Below are 21,797 nucleotides of genomic sequence, written 5' to 3'. Positions count from 1 at the left end.
GTTGTTAATTAATATTTTAAAAACACGCAAATATTTACACTAATATAATTAGTGTTTTGTTTTGTTTTGCTTTGTTTACAGTGCATAGTGCATAAATAAAAACACCCTAGGAATGGAAAGCTTATAATAATAATAATAATATTATTATAAGGAAAGCTTATAATAATAATAATAATAATAATAAATAACTGTATAAATTATTATGTAATAATTTAATATATGAACATGCAAATATCTCCCTAGAAAATACACAGCTAAATGCTAAAATCCTCCCATAACAACCTAACATCATACCAGCAAGCTTTCCATGTGCAAACACCACTTACATTTTCTTTAGGACATTTAATTTGACTTATTTTAGGAAATGCAAATGCTGGACAAGCATGCAAAACTCCAGGCGAAGGCTGTGTGGAATAAGAGGAGACATGAGGATCAAAATCGATATAGGTGACTCTGGGGAGCCTGGAAACATGGTGTGATTGACAGTCACAGGACGTGTTTTGGTGGATTCATCACGCTCAGGGGCCGCAGTGTTTCTGACACCTGCACACCTGTTACGTGTCAACCAGACACCTGCAGGCTGATCTCTCCTCACTCTCTGCTCACCTTCAGTAAACCGAGACTGAGACTAAACGCTCAACTTCACATCAGCGACATGAAAAACAAAACTGTGCAATTTCAATTATGCACAATATGTGGATCAAACCAAATAAAAACATGTTCATCAGCACCGATTGTTACTGGTTAACCTAAACAATAATTTAACCTCTTAACTGTCACTGGGTAATCAGTCTTACTTTTCAAATTCAAATTAGAACAACCTTTCTGTAACTGAATTTAAAAAGTTGACCAGTCTTGAAAAAAAAAAAAAAAAATGACTAAGCAGTTTATGCAACGACCCAAACAGATTACTGCTGAAGCAAAAGCAATTAAAAATAAAAGTTAAAAAGTTATTTATGTTTTCTGTAAATAAATGCACTTTTTTTCTAAAATAAATATTTTACTAAATATTTTGTCATTTAAAATTGCTATAAAATGAATGCAGTACGTCTGAGTTATGTTCCAAATTTTCAGTTGATATTACAAAAATTAAGGTTCCTGTGAAACCTTCTTTCTGGGTGACATCCAACTCACTACCATTTTTATGCATTTTCCTGTCACAAATTTATGAACTTCTGTCACAATATTACTTCTTTTTGAACACAGATGTGAAAACGCATTACGCAAACTTAAATGGTTATAATTTATGAACGCTTTAGTATACAGACCTAAGCCTGGTCTCTTTCTAAAAAAGACAATCAGCAAATTATTGCTGAAGTGAAAGCATTTCAAAAAATGAAAGTGTTAAAAAAAAGGTATAGAAGTTTGTGTTTACTAAAAGTAAAAAAAAAAAAAAAATGTAAAATAAATATTTTGGAATCTAAAATTGCATTAAAATCAAAGCAATACGTCTGAGTTATGATCCAAATTTTGAAAAGAAATGTACTGTGCTAATTTTTGGTCTCTAAAATAAATATTTCAGAATGTAAAATTCCTATAAAATCAAAGCAATATGTCTGAGTTATGTTCGAAATTTTATGTTGATATTACAAAATTTAAGTGTAAAAAAAGTGTAAAAATAAAGTTACAGAAACTTAATTTAGTAAAGAAATGCACTATTCCAAAATATTTTGGAATCTAAATTTGCTATAAAGCAATATGTCTGAGTTATGTTCCAAATTTTAAGTTACAAAAATTGAGGTTCCTGTGCATTTTTGTTTAGGTGCTATACCAACAATAGACACTGGGTGACACCCAAACTCACTGAATTTTTTTCTCACAAATGTATGAAATTCTGTCACAATATTACTTCGTAAAAATGCACTTACAATGTACTGAAAAGAAATGCATTGAGCTAATTTGTTTTTCTCTAAAATAAATATTTTGGGAATCTAAAATTGCATTAAAATCAAAGCAATACATCTGAGTTATGTTCCAAATTTTAAGTTGATATTACAAAAACTGAGTGTAAAACAGGTGTAAAAATAAAGATATAGAAGTTTATTTAACTAGTAAATAAATGCACTGTTTAAAGTAATTTAAAATTACTATAAAATCAAAGCAATATGTCAGAGTTATGATTCAAATTTCAAGTTGGTATTACAAAAATTGAGGTTCCTGTGCGATTTTGTTTAGGTGCTATACCAACAATAGACACCGGGTGACACCCAAACTCACTGAATTTTTCAATGCATTTTCCTGTCACAAATTTAAGAAATTCTGTCACAATACTACTTGATGAAAATGCACTTAAAATGCACTGTGCTCATTTTTTGTTCTCTAAAATAAATATTTCGGAATGTAAAATTGCTATAAAAATCAAAGCAATGCATCTGAGTTATGTTTCGAAATTTTAATCTAATTTCAGTTCATTTCAAGTTGGTATTACAAAAACTGAGGTTCCTGTGGGATTTTGTTTAGCTGCTGTACCAACAATAGACACTCACTGAATTTTAAATGCATTTTCCTGTCACAAATTTAGGAAATTCAAAATATTACTTCTGTTTGAACACGGACATGAAAATGCACTTACAATGTACTGTAAAGAAACACATTGTGCTAATTTGTTTTTCTCTAAAATAAATACTTCAGGAATCTAAAATAGCTATAAAATCAAAGCAATACATTTAAGATATGTTCCAAATTTTAAGTTGATATTACAAAAATTGAGTGTAAAACAGGTGTAAAAATAAAGATATAGAAGTTTATTTACTAGTAAATAAATGCACTGTTCCAAAATATTTTGGAATTTAAAATTACTATAAAATCAAAGCAATATGTCAGAGTTATGATTCAAATTTCAAGTTGGTATTACAAAAATTGAGGTTCCTGTGTGATTTTGTTTAGGTGCTATACCAACAATAGACACCGGGTGACACCCAAACTCACTGAATGTGCACTCAATGCATTTTCCTGTCACAAATTTAAGAAATTCTGTCACAATATTACTTCATGAAAATGCACTTAAAATGCACTGTGCTAATTTTTTGTTCTCTAAAATAAATATTTTGGAAATCTAAAATATTGAACATAGACATGAAAATGCATTTACAATGTACTGTACAGAAAAGCATTGTGCTAATTTGTTTTTCTCTAATATAAATATTTCGGAATCTAAAATTGCTATAAAATCAAAGCAATATGCCTTGAGATTCCTGTGAAACTCAGACACAGTGCATTTCCTTTGAAAAACTTTAAACTCCATTGAATTTTGTGCATTTTGCTATCACAGATTTATACATTTCTGTCACAATATTATTTGTATCACAAAATAACCACCAAATATAGAATCTTAAGACTGGAAAGGCCATTCCAACGATATGTAATATGATTCACTAAGAGGAGGAGCCAGCTAAAAGGATTTAAAGTCCCATTTCCACAGTAGAGCAATGTCTGATTTCAAGAGTTTTCACAGGATACATTTTGAGCATTTAAGCTTTCAAATGACATCTAACTTAGTTATGAATGCTAAAATATGTGATTAAAAAAAAATGATGTAATGTTGACCAGTTAAAACACCTCTTATTTACTAATGCATTCATATGTACAAAGCACATGTTAGAAAATGCTTAACCACTGCAATAAAACATGCTGTAAGAAAACCAACTTTTTGCAACATTTAGACATTTTAACATATAAGGACTAAAATGCACACACATATTATATTTGTAGCCAAGACAAAATCGATGATATCTCTCACAGATACCCTGAGCTCATCTCATCCTGCTGTTCTTCAACTCTGTCATTATTCTCAATAATGTGTTTGTATTGCAGGTGTTTTTCTCGCCTGGCAATAGACAATCAAGTCTCAGCTTTCCATTAAAATATCATATTTGCCAGTGAAATACTGAAGAGATTTTAATCTGCGCTCTCGGTTACGGTTCACCTCACCCTGTCAGTCTTTGGTGTTTTTCTCTTTTATCATAATTGATTTATTAACGTCGCTGATCGCAAAATACGAGTCGACGCAAATGTCAAATCTGAAACAAAAGCATATTCTTACACTGTTTTTCTCTTGATTAATGTTCAAAGAACCACATCACATCAGCTGTAATAATCAGCGAGCGATGCCTCGTACATCCAAAAGCTCTTAAACCCCCAGCGTTTGTCTGTCTAATTCTGGCACCAAACACACGCCTCGTGCAGAAAAACAAAGTTTAGCGGTTCTGGCAGCGTCTCAAGAGTTGCTCGCAATTTTTCTTGCAGAAGCTCAAGGTGAATCTGTTATAGGTTTATGTTCAAGTACCAAATAAATATTTAAAGCAGAACATGAGTGAAGTTTTGCTCGACAACTGATAACAGGACTGTAACCTTCCAAACACAAATCACAAGACAAAACAAAGGCCGTCTGGCGATTACGCCTGAGATTCCACTTCTTGTGAGAAAACAAAAACGTCTGCATGTTTACCTACATTTGACTAGACTATATCGTCCCTATTTTTCACTCCACACTAGCTGATGTCCATGAGTAATGTTGGATATACACAGTACAAATTTTTACACTTGAGACATTGAAGTGAGCCACTGTTTTTGTCACTTTTCTGAGGAAGATTCATTCACTTGTTTTGTATCCACACAGACATTTTGGTTTGTTAATTCAATCTCATTTTGTAAGTAATTTTGCTTTCTGTCTTAAAGATGTTGACTACTCGAAAGAGAATATAGGAAAATATTATTTCATTAATTTGTGTTTCCTGCTAGCTAAATTTCACATACATAAACATTTACTTTCTTTTCTTTATTCAAAGTTAACCTGGACAAGCTACATGGAAATTATCCAAAGCTCTGTTAATCCTAAAGCAGTAAAACTTCACCTTTATATTCATTCTATGTGTCCTCTTTAAGAGAAGGGGAAAAAACATGGTTACAATATTAGTTACCAGTGGTTACAACCATGGTAATGACAAATTAACCATAGTGCTATACCATATACTTTGTTTTGTTTTTATAACTGTACTGCTTTAATGGTTTGTACTGTTTGATAAAAAAAGAGAAAAAAAATCAGATAAATTAACGATACGCACTCCAAAGTCCTGCCCTGAATCAAATGACTCGCGAACCTGCTCAGAAGTTCAGATCTAAACAAATGATTCCAAAGTCCTAGTCCCCTGAATCAAATGACTCGCGAACCTGCTTTTGAATCGAATACTTTGAATCCGTCAATCCTTTGATTCAGATCGGAAGTTCGGTTCATAAATCATTTCGCGAATTCAACGATTCGCGATCCGATCGAGTTCCGATCTGAATCAAATGATTCCTGATCCCAATCTGTATCAAATGATTAATTTGAGTTCTGAATCAAATGATTCGCAAACCCGTTCAGAAAATCTTTTAAATCAAATGATTTTGAATCCGATCTGTATCAATCCTTTGATTCAGATCGATCTAAATCAAATGATTCGGTTCATGAATCATCCCGATCTGTATCAAACGATTCACCATACATGAAGTCCCGATCTAAATCAAATGATTCGCGATTCGCTCTCCGAAATCCCGATCTGTATCAAACGATTTGCGATACGCGAAGTCCCGATCTGAATCAAATGATTCGCGAACCTGCTCAGAAGTTCAGATCTAAATCAAATGATTCGCGATTCACGAATCGCTCTATACAGTAGTCCTGATCCTGAGCGCGAATAATTTGATTCAGATCGAACGCTAAGTCCCGTTCGCAAATCTTTTAAATCAAACTTTGATTCGCGATCCTTTGATTCAGATCGGAAGTTCCGATCTGAATCATTTCAAATGATTCACCATACATGAAGTCCCGATCTGAATCAAATGATTCGCAATTCGCGCTTCGAAATCCCAATCTGTATCAAATGATTCGCGATACACGAAGTCCCGTCTGAATCAAATGATTCGCGAACCCGCTCAGAAGTTCCGATCTAAATCAAATGATTCGCGATTCGCGCTCTGAAATCCCGATCTGTATCAAACGATTCGCGATACGCGAAGTCCCGATCTAAATCAAATGATTCGCGATTCGCGATCCGAAATCCCGATCTGTATCAAACGATTCACCATACATGAAGTCCCGATCTAAATCAAATGATTCGCGATTCGCTCTCCGAAATCCCGATCTGTATCAAACGATTCGCGATACGCGAAGTCCCGATATGAATCAAATGATTCGCGAACCCGCTCAGAAGTTCCGATCTAAATCAAATGATTCGCGATTCGCGCTCCGAAATCCCGATCTGTATCAAACGATTCGCGATACGCGAAGTTCCGATCTAAATCAAATGATTCGCGATTCGCGCTCCGAAATCCCGATCTGTATCAATCGATTCGCGATACACGAAGTTCCGATCTAAATCAAATGATTCGCGCTTCGTGGTCCTGAGCGTGAATCGAATCATTTAATTTAGATCAGAACTTCTTAGCAGGTTCGCAAATCTTTTGATTCAGATCGAAACTGGGAAGCGGATTTGTTCGTTTGGATTTGTTCGTGAATCATTTCGCGAATTGAATGATTCGAGCTCCGATCTAAATCAAATGATTCATGATTCGCGATCCGAAATCCCGATCTGAATCATACGATTCACGATACGCAAAGTTCCAATCTAAATCAAATGATTCGTGCTTCGTGGTCCTGAGCGCGATTCGCGAATCGTTTGATTTAGATTAGAACTTCTGAGGGGGTTCGCAAATCTTTTGATTCAGATCGTAACTGGGAAGCGGATTTGTCAATCCTTTGATTCAGATCGGAAGTTCGGAGCAGGCTCGTGAATCATTTCGCGAATTGAATGATTCAAGTTCCGATCTAAATCAAATGATTCGCGATCCGAAATCCCGATCTGAATCAAACGATTCACGATATGCGAAGTTTCGATCTAAATCAAATGATTCGCGATTCGCGATCCGAAATCCCGATCTGAATCAAACGATTCGCGATACGCGATGCGATTGAAGCGCTTCAAAACAATGAATCATTTTGCGATGCAATAGTTTAACTGATTCGGAGTTTCGAAAAGCTCTGTTCCACCCATCACCATATGTGCTTTTTCAAAAATGACTGGTTTTGCTAGTGAATCGCTTGAACTGAATGATCGAATCACAAGTTTGAATCAATCTGAGACGTTCCAACGTAAATGACTCACTCAACTGAATCAGTTTGTCTGTCCCTTCACTTTTCCCTGGTGAAAAAAACAGCATATGCTGGTAGGTAGGTGTTTTGCTGGTTTACGCTGGACCTTAACTGGTTTAAGCTGGTCCTTTGCTGGTTTTTGCTGGTCATGTTGCTGGTCAAGGACCAGCATGAACCAAAGGACCAGCATAAACCAGGAAAGGACCATCTTAAACCAGCACCAAAACATACCTAACCAGCATCAAAACATAGCTACCAGCATATGCTGTTTTTTTTCACCAGGGTTCGCGTCTTTAGCCATGTTTTAGCTCTGTGTTTAGCCAACACTGTCAGTACTACGACTGGGTTAGCTTGCTAGTTTAATGACATTTACTGAAATAAGCGATAAAAGGTATAATGTTTAAATATAACACACATATTTCCATTTCAAAGATAGCATCCAACATTTACTGATTTACTGTTCACTAATATGAAAACGCTAATATGAAGAGCTGCACCTCAATATGCATGTTAGATGGAAACATTGTGCATTATGATGTTATGATGAGTTTTTAGCTTAATTCACTATATTTGAAATAGTTTGAGCACTGCTGTTCATTCAGTGACAGTTCAATAGGAAATCATTAGAAAGCATCCAGTCATCTCATACCACTGAAGTGAATGTTCAATTTATCAGTATATATTGTCATAAATATTTGAGAAATTACTGTTGCAACTAAATGTATGAGTCTGTAAGGAGTGATAGTCAATGTAAAAAGAGCAAATGGGAGAAGCAGATGAAAAACAAAACAAAACGGCAGAACAATAAAGTTAAAAAGGGTTAACTTTATCATTTAACTGAACTGCGCACATTTGTTTTAAACACTTCAGCTACTTTATATGTTCATACTCCGCACACGTATTAAATGTGCGTCCTTGAAAGCGTGCAGTTTTCTAGCATATTTACTTTAACTTCTCAGGTACTATCAATAACCTATTTCAGATACGGCCAAAATTACAACAATGGTTACATACACGTGTGTATAACATTCTGTGCCCTTGAAGCAACCATTTAGCAACATCCCATATTTTCTTGAAAACATGTACAAGTCTTGTTATGTCTGAGAGGACAACTTCTAAAAGCAAATCATCATTTACAATGGCCACTACACCCCTGTTCTGGCATAAACAGTTGTGTTGGTGTTTGTCTTGAGAAACGGCACAGTGTACAGCTGAAGCAGCTAATGTGCATGTTAATGGGAACGTGTGTGTGGTTCGGCCCCCTTCTGTTCTGTCCATACTGTGCTGCAAGTGGGCCAGAGATTAAAATAACTTAGGAACACTGTGATGTTAGTTTTAAAATAATATTCTCAGTGGCCTTTACCGTGTTAGAGTTTGATTAGCAGCACACGTGTGTTTGTACTCACAGTAAAGATCTTATTTTGGTTGTTTAATGTTGTTCGTCTCTGGCAAGCGTACGGAGACACAGCAGAGTCAGGTTTGGCTGATGGATGTGCACACAACCTCTGATCCACAGCGGGATTCTGTTCATAGAGAGACAGAGAGAGAGACTCATAAATCAATCAGATGATGTTCAGTCAACATTAGATCAATATCAACTGGCACAAACGACTTTACAAAGCTTCTTGATATTTAATATAGAGCATTATTTTGCCATACTTACTTTTATAATTGGTGTTTGCTAAAACACATAATTCACAGCAAAGCCACAGAAACCACCTAGAATACCCTAGCACTTGTATAGCAACATCCTGGCAACCACACAGATCACTCTAAAAAAATAGTAATCCCTCTAAATAAAAGTAACCACTCACAACACCCTAGCTATCACCTAGCAATGCCTTAGTAACCATCCAGGACACAACAGAAAAAGCATTATATCCTGGCAACCACATAGTTACACCCTAGTAACCAGCCAGAATGCCCTAGTAACTACTGAGAACACCTTAGAAATGACATAGCAAAGCCCTAGGAACTACCTACTATATCCTAGCAACCACATCCAGGGAATCACCACTGCACAGGAACACCCTAGCAACCACCAAGAATACCCTAGAAACCCCTTGGTAACCTCCTAGAACCCTAGAACACAATAGAAATAACAAAGCAATTCACAACCTCCTGGCTATAACCCTATTACCATAGAAACATTGCATAGAAACATCCTGACAACCACAGAGCAACACCTTAGCAACCACCCAAAATACCCTAGAAAACCCTAGCTAACAACCACCCATCAGCTGCATAGCATCATCCCAGCAACCACCCAGATCACCCTAAAACTGACATATTAATGCCTAAGAAACCACTCTAGCTACCACCTAGCAACACCCTAGTAACCACCTAGAACAGCTTAGAAGCAACATAGCAAAGGCCTAGCAACTATATATAATACCTTAGCAACTGCATAGCAACATCCAGGCAACCACTCAAATCACCTTAAAAATTACAAAGTAATGCCACTCATAAAACTCTTGCTACCACCTAGCAACCATCCAGGACAACCTGTGACATCCTAGCAAACACACAGTAACATCCTAGCAAACACCCAGAATACCCTAGCAAATGCCCTAGTTATCACATAGAACACCTTAGAAACAACATAGCAAAACCCTAGCAACTGTCTAGAATATCTTAGCAACCACATCCTGGCAATCACCCAGATCATCCTGAAAATGGCCCTAGAAACCCTTTGGTAACTACCTAGAACACAATAGAAATGACATGTAATTCCATCCATATAGACATAGCAATGCCACTCATAGTAACCACTCACAATCTCCTGGCTACAACCTAGCAACACCCTAGTAACCACCCAGAACATTCTAGAAACTGCATAGAAATATCATGACAACCACAGAGCAACACCTTTGCAACCACCCAAACCAGAAACGCCTTTGTAACAACCTACCTAGAACACAATAGAACTGACATAGCAACTCCCTAGCAACCACCCATAACACCCTATCAACTGCCTAGCGACATCCTGGCAACCACCCAAATCACCCTAAAACTGACATATTAATGCCTAAGAAACCACTCCAGCTACCACCTAGCAACACCCTAGTAACCACCCAGAACACCCTTGAAACTGCATAGCAACACCCTAGCAACCACAAAGAATACCAAAGCAACTGCAAATCCATATCATGCAACCACACAGCAACATCCCATTAACTACCCAGCAATCCTAATAACACCCTGGTAACCACCCAGAACACCCTAGAAACTGCAGAGCAACACTCTATTAACCACCCAAAACAACAGAATGAACTGCAAAGCCATATCATGGCAACCACATAGCAACATCCTAGTAACTACCCAGAAACCTTAACAACCACTAAGCAACACCCTGGTAACAACCCAGAACACCCTCGAAACTGCATAGCAATTTCCTACCAACCATCCATAACACCCTATTACCTGCATAGTAACATCCTGGCAACCACCCAGAAACCCTAACAACCACCAAGCAACGCCCTGGTAACCATCCTTGAAACTGCATAGCAACACCATAGCAACCACCCAGAATACCAAAGCAACTGCAAATCCATATCATGCAACCACATAGCAACATCTCATTAACTACCCAGCAACCCTAAAAACACCCTGGTAACCACCCAGAACACCCTAGAAACTGTAGAGCAACACCCTAGCAGCCACCCAGAATATCCAAGCAAGCCATATCATGACAACCACATAGCAACATCCTAGCAACTACCCAGAAACCCTAACAACCACCAAACAACGCCCTGGTAACCACTCAGAACACCCTCAAAACTGCACAGCAATTTCCTAGCAACCACCCATAACACCCTATTAACATCCTGGCACCCACCCAGAAACCCTAACGACCACCAAGCAACGCCCTGATAACCACCCTCGAAACTGCATAGCAACACCTTAGCAACCACAAAGAATATCAAAGCAACTGCAAATCCATATCATGCAACCACAAAGCAATATCCCAGTAACTACCCAGCAACTACCTATCAACACCCTGGTAACCACCCAGAACACCCTAGAAACTCCAGAGCAACACCCTAGTAACCACTCAAAGCCATATCATAGCAACCACATAGTAAAATCCTAGTAACTACCCAGAAACTTTAATAACTACCAAGCAATGGCCTAGTAACCACTCAGAACACCCTTAAAACTGCATAGCAACACCCTAGGAACCACCCAGAATACTCCAAGCAATTGCAAAGCCATATCATGGCAACCACATAGCAATATCCCAAAACCCTAACAACACCCTAGTACCACATCGTGGCATGACAGCGGGATCTTTTGCGTGGTAAACAGTCACATAATCTTCAGAACACGTGAGAGTCTGGTTACTAACAGGGCGATTATCTCGTCACACAAGAACAGCACGGTAACGACAGAAAGCATCAGAATCAATTACAGCTTTATGATTTACAATTACAGCCATAAAAGCCGCAGCAGCTCCAGTTTAGCCCTGGTGAATTGGTGTTTGATTTAGACGCTGAAATATTCACCCCCTCCTGACTCACTACAGGATTACAGCTGTAATGTCAGCGCTCCTGGAATAATTGCTGGATGCGATGGGAGTCTGTACCCATGAAAATGACCCGCGCAATCATCTCGGCACATTGTGATAATGGCCGATTCAGAGATTCAGCAGGGAGAGTGAATGCTAACATGCCGTTCTGACCGCGAGCTATTTTAGAGGCGTCGCGGATCCGAATGAAAAGAGGCCTGATATCTTCGCTCCCCTCCAGCAAAAGAATCGAGCGCTCAGAAGTGAGAAAAATCACCGCCATTATTCGCCGTCAGGGGCGTCACCTTCTACACAAGCATAAAGAGTCTGCATATAATGCTTGAATTATGACTATTTCAGGGCAAATCAGAAACTAATCTGCTCTCTTTTTCCCCCCATTACGTTACGATAGTTAAAGGCACTTTCAGATTTAATTTCCTTTCTCATGACACCAGACCTCGCTGTGGGTCTCTGACTTCACATGCCTTTTCGCTGCCACTCAGGAAAAAATATTCATTTCCACTGTCTAAAAAAAACTGCAATTTCGTCCTAGACAGCAGTAAGACTACATGGAGAGAAAATGGAGACTCAACAAGGTCTCAAACCACTCATATTTGCCAAGTATGAAATCCAAAGTCAAATATTTCCCATTAAATGCAGATCAGTTCCTCCTAAAAAAAATGTAGTAGAAACATCTGAGAAAAAGCTTATTTTAAATTTTTGTCTCCTAATCTATTACACATCCCTGCAAAATAATAAATGAAAAATATAAATACATAAATTTAAAAAATCTGATTTGCATAAAAAAAGGCCTAATGTAAAAGATTTTTCGAATTTTATATAGAAATTTAAACTTATAACTTCAAGTATTAAAACTAATAAAGGAATTAATTATATTTACATTTTCTAAAAATAAATATTTATATAATAATTTTAGAATAAATTCTAAAAAATAAAATATATAATTTATAAATATAACTTATAAAATATATATAATATTTAAAAATGTCAAACACATAAGATCACTAAAACTTAAACTAAAGTTAAAAGTTTAATTACTATAATTACTTAAACTGAGATAAAAATAAAAATATTAAAGTAACAAAAGAAAAATGCTAATAACAGTAATCAAAATAACAAAAGCAGCCAAAATGTAAAAGTTTAAAAATACTACTAATACTAAATTAATCAATTATATTTATATTTTCTAAAAATAAATAATTCTATAATAATTTTAGAATAAATTATAAAATAAATAAAATATATAATTTATAAATATAACTAAACATATAACATATAAGAAATATATAACATTTAAAAAACATAAGATCACTAAAGCTTAAACTAAACGTAAAAGTTTAATTACTAAAATTACTGAAACTGAGATAAAAAATGAAAATATTAAAATAAAGTAAAAACTGTTAATTGAATTTGTTTTAATTATATATATATAAAATGTCAAAGATTAAAAATACTACTAAAACTGAAATAAATTAATCAATTATATTTATATTTTATAATTATTTTAGAATAAACAATATATATAAAGTTAAATAAAATATACTATTTATAAATATAACATATATATAATATTTAAAAAATGTCAAACACATAAGAACATTAAAACTTAAACTAAATTTAAAAGTTTAATTACTGAAACTGAGATAAAAATGAAAATATTAAAATAACAAAGATGTTGATTGAAAAAAATAAAATGTCAAAGATTCAAAATACATCACTTAGCTTACAAAGTGAAAAGGAGTGGAAAAATGTTCAAATACTTTACATAAAAGGACTATACATAAATGCACATTAATAAGATGCATAATAAATAATAAATAAGATGCATTTTCTGTGTCTGTTTTAATGCACTAAAAGCAGAAAACATCAGGCTCATGTTTGTATTTTCTTCTGTCACTAGCCATAATTCAGAACTACAATAATGTGAAAATGGGCTGAGAATTGAACAAATAGCTATAATCGGACTCAGATTCAGACAGAAATCGTGTGTTTATGGCTTTTTTTCTGATTAAGGGAAAAAAAGACTTCTTCACCTTAGAAATGGATCTCCTACAAATGCTACAAAATGCATCATATTTACTGATTAAGTGTGACATGCTCCAGCAAAACAGGTTATTTTTGGAATCAGCAGCACAAAATTAGTAAGAAAGAAATATTGGATTTCATTCAGATATGATGCAGGCCAGTTTAATAGAGCAATAACATTCCTCCTGAGTGTCTCATGCTGCAATTACATAGTTTTGGGAACAAATTAAAAATGCATTATGTCTGGCACCAGGGGGCGCAATGCAGCAATCACATCTGGAGGTCACAGACACTGAAAAGGCGTTTTTTTGTCTGAGGACAGGTTTTACTTCAGCAGGGCGAAACAATGAGCTGAAATGAATGCAGGTGAGGGAAGCGTCTGCTGCGGGTTAATGACCAACACTTGAGCAGGTGAGCCGAGTCGCTCGGGTTAATGAGATCACACCCTGAACAGCGCGGCCCGCTTCGGGTTCACATCCCTCCTGATTGGGCCTCCACTTCCTCTCCAAGCGCATGACTGATAGAGAAACAGATGTCTCTGAAGACACACACACTCTTCCCTCATCATCCCATCCGTCTAGACAGCACCGAGAGGCGTATTTATCTGCGTTTCTTACAATCATTACAGTCAGTGGGTGTAAAAGCTGCAGCTTCTCTTTAGGAGAGAAAGAGAGCCGTGAAGGCGACTGAAGAACGGCATTTTTAGAGCGCTAATAATGGCAACTGCTTTTGAAGAATTGCATTTTAGCACTTCTACACCTCATCATGCATCATTATAAAAGGAATAGTTCACAATCCACTGCTAAAAACTACAACTTAAAAAATCCTTTTCATTAAATGACATAAAGCACAGAAATGTTGCCTTGGCAACTGACTGAATAAAATATTAAGGTAATAAAATAACTGACACTGAAATAAAATAAGTTATGGCTAATAACAAATTCAAATGACAGCACATAAAATGTCAAAACAATCTAAAATTAAAAGTTTATGCACTAACATTAATCAAATTTTAAATAAAAATAAGTGAAAGAGCTAAATACAAATTTTTTAAAATAATACAAAAATAAAAAAAAACCTTAAACTAAAGCACTATTGCTATTGCTAAAACTAAAATAAAAATGACTTAATGCCAAATAGTAATATTAAAAATATATATGAGATATAGATTATAAAGTACTATATATTATAGTATAATATATATAAATACAGATTTCAAAGTACTAAAATTACTAAAACTGAAAAAAATAAAGGCTAAAAATATATATTTTTGTTACAAAAAATAAAAATATTATTTATAAATATTACAATATTTTTTTTAAATTACAAATGCACAAAATGACAAATTTAAGAACTAAAATGAAAATGAAAACTGTAAAAAAATGACAAAAGAAAAACATTCTAAAACTTAAATAAAGCTGAAAAATATGAATATGACATGAACAAATTAAGGATAAACTTAAAAGAAAAATTATCTTGGCAATTAACCAGAAACATGTTAAAGTACTAAAATGACTAATGGTAATACTGAAATAAAATTAATTAAAGTTCTCTATAAATTCTAAAAAACAATGTTTGTTCATTAAAATAAAGCTGAAAAATATATAACTAAATATAACTAAAAAAAAATTAAGGCTAAAAATATATTTTTTTAAAAATGACAAAAGCACAAAGTGACTGAAATGAAAATGCAAACTGGAAAAAAATGTCTAAAACTTAAACTAAATTTAAAGGGTTAAGTACTATTGCTATTACTAAAACTGAAATAGAAATGACAATGCAAAATAGTAATATTTAAAAAAATATATGCTTTTGTTAACTAAAATAAAGCTGAAAAATATAAATATGAGATGAAAAACTTAAGGCTAAACTTAAAATGAGAAATATTGCCTTGGCAATTACCTGGAAACAAGTTAAAGTACTAAAATTAATAATAGTAAAACTGAAATAAAATAAATTAAAAAAAAAACAATGTTTGTTTATATAAATAAAGCTGAAAAATGTCAGATAGAAAAATATGTCAAAGTACTAAAATTAATAAAACTGGAAAAAAAAATAATTAAGGCTAAAAATATATATATATTTTTAAATGACAGAAGCACAAAATGACTAAAACTTAAACTAAAATGAAAACTGGAGAAAATGACAAAAGCAAAACATTTCTAAAACTTAAACTAAAATTAAAGGCTTAAGTACTAATAAAAATGACAACACAAAATAGTAATATTTAAAAAAAAAATGCTTTTGTTAACTGAGATAAAGCTGAAAAATATAAATATGAGATTAAAAAATGTAAGGCTAAACTTAAAATTAGAAATATTGCCTTGGCAGTTAACTGTTTTAAATGTAAATAGTTTTAATAGTCTTAAATAGTAACACAAAAAAATAAATAAAATAATGTTTGTTCATTAAAATAAAGCTGAAAAATATCAGATATAAAAATTAGATGTCAAAAAAGTACTAAAAGTACTAACATTACTAAAACAAAAAAAATATATATATATAATATATAAATAAATAATTATGGCTAAAAATATTTTACAAAAGCACAAAGTGACTAAAACTTAAACCATAATGAAAACTGGAAAAAAAGAGCTCATTTAAAATCTTAGCAAATTCTATAATATATTTTTGCAAATCATGGCACTAGCAATGCAAGTTGCTTTGGATAAAAGCAACTACTAGATGCATAAATGTAAATAACGTGTTATAACAAAAATTAAAAACGTCCTCAATTTTCTCATCCTTCATTTAACAAATCACCTCTGTGAGTGGTGATTTATTCTGCCAAGGACAAAAAAAGTACTACAAAGCATCAAATATGTCTTGTTCTCTATGTATTCTGAATCTTCTGAAGTCATTTGACAGCTTTGCATGAGAAACAGACCCAAAGTATAGTCATTTATTGATAAATCTCCTCTTCTAAAGCATCATTTATCGTCACATTTTTCCTCTGTTGCACAAAAATCAATGACATGACATCAAATCCACTGTGATGCATCTAAAGGCATCATTTTTCTCACTCCAAGCATCGTATGACTCAGAAAACATCATTTTTTTGCCCATATGGAAGAGTTGCACAAAGATTTTGCATGCAAATTTCCTCACAGAAATAACAGCACACGTGTCTGCAGTAAATGATGACAGAAGTCTAATTTTTGGCTGAATTATTCCTTTAATGCCGCAGATCAATTATTGTCTTCTGCATCATTACCTGACTCTGATATTTTGATCAATCAAAGCATCTTCATTTAAGCCGCTCGATGCTAAACGCCTCAATCAATGCCGGCCAAAAGTAAACAAGCCATTTTCTGGTCTGCAGCACTAAAGCGGCTAAAAGACAAACTCAAGTTCGCAGTCATAAGTCCTGCGAGACGCGCGGCGAGAGCGCAGCCTTTCGGGCACGGTTGGCGGCGACGCAAGATGGACAACTTCTGCTCGTCTGTATCCCACTGAGAAGGAGAAGAAAGATTAATGGAGTTTGTGAAACAGCCAGCATATTTCTTTATTTGGGGCACATATGCTGCGGAAGCGCCCACGGCGTTGTCCAGGGGTGGAGAATCAGTCTTCAACGTCAGTTAGCGATGCGCTACGAGGCCCGGCGTCGCGCCGATGCCTCTATTTGACGCTGTATTGAACATCACTCTGAGGCTGTCAGGCGCTGGCCTTACGGCTTTATGAAATGTGCTTTTGCAACCAACACGTGAAATGCAATGTCCTTTCCTATTATTTCCCAAAGTGGCTGTGAAGTTGCTTTCTATAGAAATGTAATTTAGGCGCATTCAAGCTCCGGGAACTCAATGCAGGTGCCAAGCGGATGGGGGGAAATGCTTTCTTCAGCCCTGAATTTGCATTTATAAATGTTCATGCATTTGTATAAGAACATGCGACATGTTTTATGTGATATATTCCTCTGCACTTCAATTTCAGATTTTATTTTTAAGATATTTTAAATGTTTGGAGTCATGTTAGAAACCCGTTCAGGCTCACAGCGACACCCAGTGCTCTAGCAGTGGTTACTACATCTGAGGAAACAACACCACAGATTTAAAGCAACAGTTCACCCAAAACCAAAAATTAATTTGCTGAAAATGTCCTCACGACTTAGGCCATCCGAGATGTGTACGAGTTTGCTTCCTCATCATATTTGGAGAAATGTAGTATTGCATCACTTGCTCACCAGTGGATCCTCTGCAGTGAATGAGTCCAAACAGCTGATAAAAATATCACAATGGTCCACAAGTCATCCACACCACTCCAGTCCATCAGTTAACATCTTGAGAAACCAAAAGCTGTGTTCCATCCATCATTTTTTAACTTCAAACACCCGTTTCTTGTAAAAATACAAGTCTATAATCCATCATAACGCTTCGCTTCCTCCATCTCCTGTTGTCTCTCACATCAAAATCCAGCCACATATTTGTTTAGAGCTGTTTTGGACTCTTTTGGCTTTTAAATGGTGCTTAATCTGTGCAGATTTCTCTCCTGATTCAGACCAGATGACTTTTTCATTGGAGGTAGCATTATTATGGACTCATAATTTAGCCAGAAGCAACGGTTTGAAGTTAAAAATATCTTTGTGATGGATTTGTTTCTTACAAACACACAGCTTTTGTCTTCTCAAGATATTAATTGATGGACTGGAGTGGTGTGGATGACTTGTGGATTATTGTGATGTTTTTATCAGCTGTTTTGACTCTAATTCTGACGGCACCCATTCACTGCAGAGGATCTGTTGGTGAGCAAGTGATGCAATGCTGCATTTCTCCAAATCTGATGAAGAAACAAACTCATTTACATCCCAAACTGGAAAACTGGAAAACTTAAATTAAAATGAAAACTGGAGAAAAGGACAAAAAGCAAAACATTTTTAAAACTTAAACTAAAATTAAAGGCTTAAGTACTATTGCTATTACTAAAACTAAAACTGAAATGAAAATGACAATGCAAAATGGTAATATTAAAAAAATATATGCTTTTGTTAACTGAAATAAAGCAATTAACTGTAAACAAGTTAAAGTACTAAAATTACTTATAGTAAAACTTAAATAAAATTAAAGTAAATTTAAAAAAAAAAATTAACCCTAAATGGGTTAATAATGTTTGTTCATTAAAATAAAGCTGAAAAATATCAGACAGGAAAATAAGAGCGAAAATTTCAAAGTACTAAAATTAATAAAACAAACAAACAAACAAATAAATATATTCATGAAAAAAAAACACAAAATGACTAAAACTTACACTAAAATGAAAATGAATACTGGAAAAAAATTACAAATGCAAAACATTTCTAAAACTTAAACTAAAATTAAAGGCTTATGTACTATTGCTATTACTAAAACTAAAACTGAAATAAAAGTGACAATGCAAAATAGTAATATTAAAATAATATATGCTTTTGTTAACTGAAATAAAGCTGAAAAATATAAACAGGAGATAAAAAACTTAAGGCTAAACTTAAAATTAGAAATATTGCCATGGCAGTTAACTGTTTTCAATTTAAATAGTTTTAATATTCTTAAATAGTAAAACTGAAATAAAATAAATAAATATAAAAAACAATGTTTGTTAAAATAAAGCTGAAAAATATCAACAAATGTCCAAACTCTAAATGTATGGCATTGAGCTTTTAATGTTGTGTCATCTTTTCTAAAAATCTTTAAAAAAAAAAAAAAAAAAAAAAAAATCTTATTTATTTATCTATTATTATTAATTTATTTATTGTTTATTATTTATTTATTTATTTATTTAAGCAATTTTTAGGTCTACATTATTTATTTAGTTATTTATTTTATTTATTTATTTTTTAAGTCTACCAGGGGTGTCATGGGTTTGTCACATTTATGTCAGTTCAGTTTTGGTTTCTCCCATAGTCTCCCCCTGTTGTTCTGTTGAATTTGGTTTCTTCCTTATTATTGTGTTCACCTGTCCTTGTAATTAGTTACCCTTTATAAGTCTGTTTGTATTCTGAGTTCTCTGTTGGTCCTTGATGTTGTTTGGTGTTCGTGGATGTTTCGCTGTGTTCCTGCCTGATTCGTATGAAGATTTATATTAAAGTAATTGTCTGTATCGTATCTCATTTCCCGTCTCGTCCATCCAGCACGCACCGTAACAAGGTTAGGGTGGGATCTAAATTTGCACACTTGCTTTTTGTTTTATGTTACTGTTCCCAGAAGAAAATTCAATAAACGGTTGTTAACCAAAAAAAGGTGAAAAGTGATTAGGCTGCAGATATGATACTAATTATGTGTGAATATCATACAGTTTTGCTTATCCAGTGTTTGTATATTGTTTTAAACACATTATTGTTATTAATAATTATTACACATTTCTGCTGGAGAAAAATAAAAAAATACTGACAAAAAAAATTAATTGGTTATTAATTAGGTTTTGATACATTTGGAAAAACATCAAAAAGTTCTCAAAAGGTGAAGGCTCTCATTTGCTATTCATGAGGTTAATAATATTAAATGAACTAATGTAAAGTGTGACGAAGCACAAGACCTGTTTTAATTACTACTCGTGAAATATCATGGCCACATTTACCACGTTTGCCGTCATCATTTTAACTGTTGATGCTCAAACTAAACAGCATGTGACTGTTTAGCACATGAATATTTAATGATTTTTGATTCCAGCACTGCATGAATCAACCTAGATGCCATATTTCATTTGCACAGTCCATTCAGTAGGCTGTAAAGTCTTTATGTTTAGGTCCCGTCTAATTTATAAACATTTTTTGAGCACTAGAAAGTTTCCTCGTCCCAAAGTCAGTGGGCTTTTTTAAAGGTTTTTGTTTCCGTGTCTGAAATAAGGTCTGTGGTGAACATAATCTCAAGATATTTTCTTCATTCAGCAACATAATATACATGAGTAATACCTTTTTTAAAAGCTTTTACATTTTGCTAATAAGTGTCTAATGGAACTACAGAAGTTGTGGGTGACTTAAAATATCATTCAGCCAAACAGATAAACTCATCTGCTTAGTATTTGCCTTTACAGCCTTGTGGGGTTTATAATCGCAGTCTTGTAAACTATTCGAACTCAAAGTTCAGGGAAAATGTGTTTTAAATAAAGACTGAAGGGGGCTATCAGAAGCTTTGGTGGTGAGTCTGTTTATATCCTGGGGCCAGTTGCATAAACTTAGCCTCTATGTTAAGACAGCGTCTTAAGTACTAGTCTGATAAACTAGCAGTTAACCAAAGAGTAATCAGTCTTATTTTTTGGATCCAGCTTGGACTAATCTACATTTTTCTGTAACTGAATATAAAACATTAGGACCAGACATAAAGAAAAATTTGGCTGACTTACTTTTTAAGACTGGTCTAACCCCTTTATGCAACCGGCCCCTGCTTAGCTTTCCACTTCTGTTAATTATATTTAGGCTTTAAAATTCAAAAAGTAAGAATCATACAATTTTGGTACACACAATGCTTATTTTGTTTATTTTCAGGAAGCATAATTAGCGTTATTTTAGTGTGTTTGACATACTATATATTTTCAGTAAAATTCTATTTTTATATGTTTTTTTATTTTCATTTTAGTTACAATTTTAGCATTTTGTTGTGTTTGTCTTTTTTTTTTCAATATGTCAACAGATTTTAACTTTTAGTTTTAGTCTGTTTACTTTTTGATCATTTCACACGTTTTATATTATTTTAGTTAATGTTTATTTTAATGATGGAATTTTTTTCTATGGTTTTAGTTTTAGTTAATAATAATCCTGAGGAAAATTGAGTGATTTAATGGGTTTTTCATAATATTTTATTATTGTTCTTATTCTTCTTCTTCTTATTATTATTATTATTTTTTGTAATTTTGTTGTGAATAAATTACATTTAAAAATAAATGACATATTTAAAATACATTTTAAAATATATATATTTTTTACTACGTTTTAGTTTTATTAGTACTTAAACTAAAAAAAATTAATGAAAAAGAGAAAAATGAAAAAAATGAAAAAGAAGTGTTGTCTTGGAAACTATAGCTGCTATTTACTTTTTTTAATATAGTATTTTATATTATTTTAGATCATATTTTTAATGTTTTCATTTTTATTTCAGTTTTAAGTTTTAGCACATATAGATATGTGATTAATTTTTTTAAAGCTTTTGC

At 33.7% G+C, this 21,797-nt stretch overlaps 1 protein-coding gene across 1 annotated transcript in view; it reads right to left on the bottom strand.

Moving 5' to 3' along the window:
* The window catches only part of dntt (deoxynucleotidyltransferase, terminal), a 192,236-nt gene that overhangs the window by 147,342 nt on the left and 23,097 nt on the right, over positions 1 to 21,797 (bottom strand). Inside the window, exon 6 of the mRNA XM_051126245.1 lies at positions 8,536 to 8,652. Coding sequence (XP_050982202.1) covers positions 8,536 to 8,652 — 117 coding nt within the window. The remainder of the gene's footprint in view (positions 1 to 8,535; positions 8,653 to 21,797) is intronic.

This window comes from Labeo rohita, chromosome 13, assembly GCF_022985175.1.
Source record: "Labeo rohita strain BAU-BD-2019 chromosome 13, IGBB_LRoh.1.0, whole genome shotgun sequence".
Classification (NCBI taxonomy): Eukaryota; Metazoa; Chordata; class Actinopteri; order Cypriniformes; family Cyprinidae; genus Labeo; species Labeo rohita.
The sequence above is the reverse complement of the archived record's forward strand: the minus strand, read 5'-3'. Positions and strand labels throughout refer to the sequence as shown.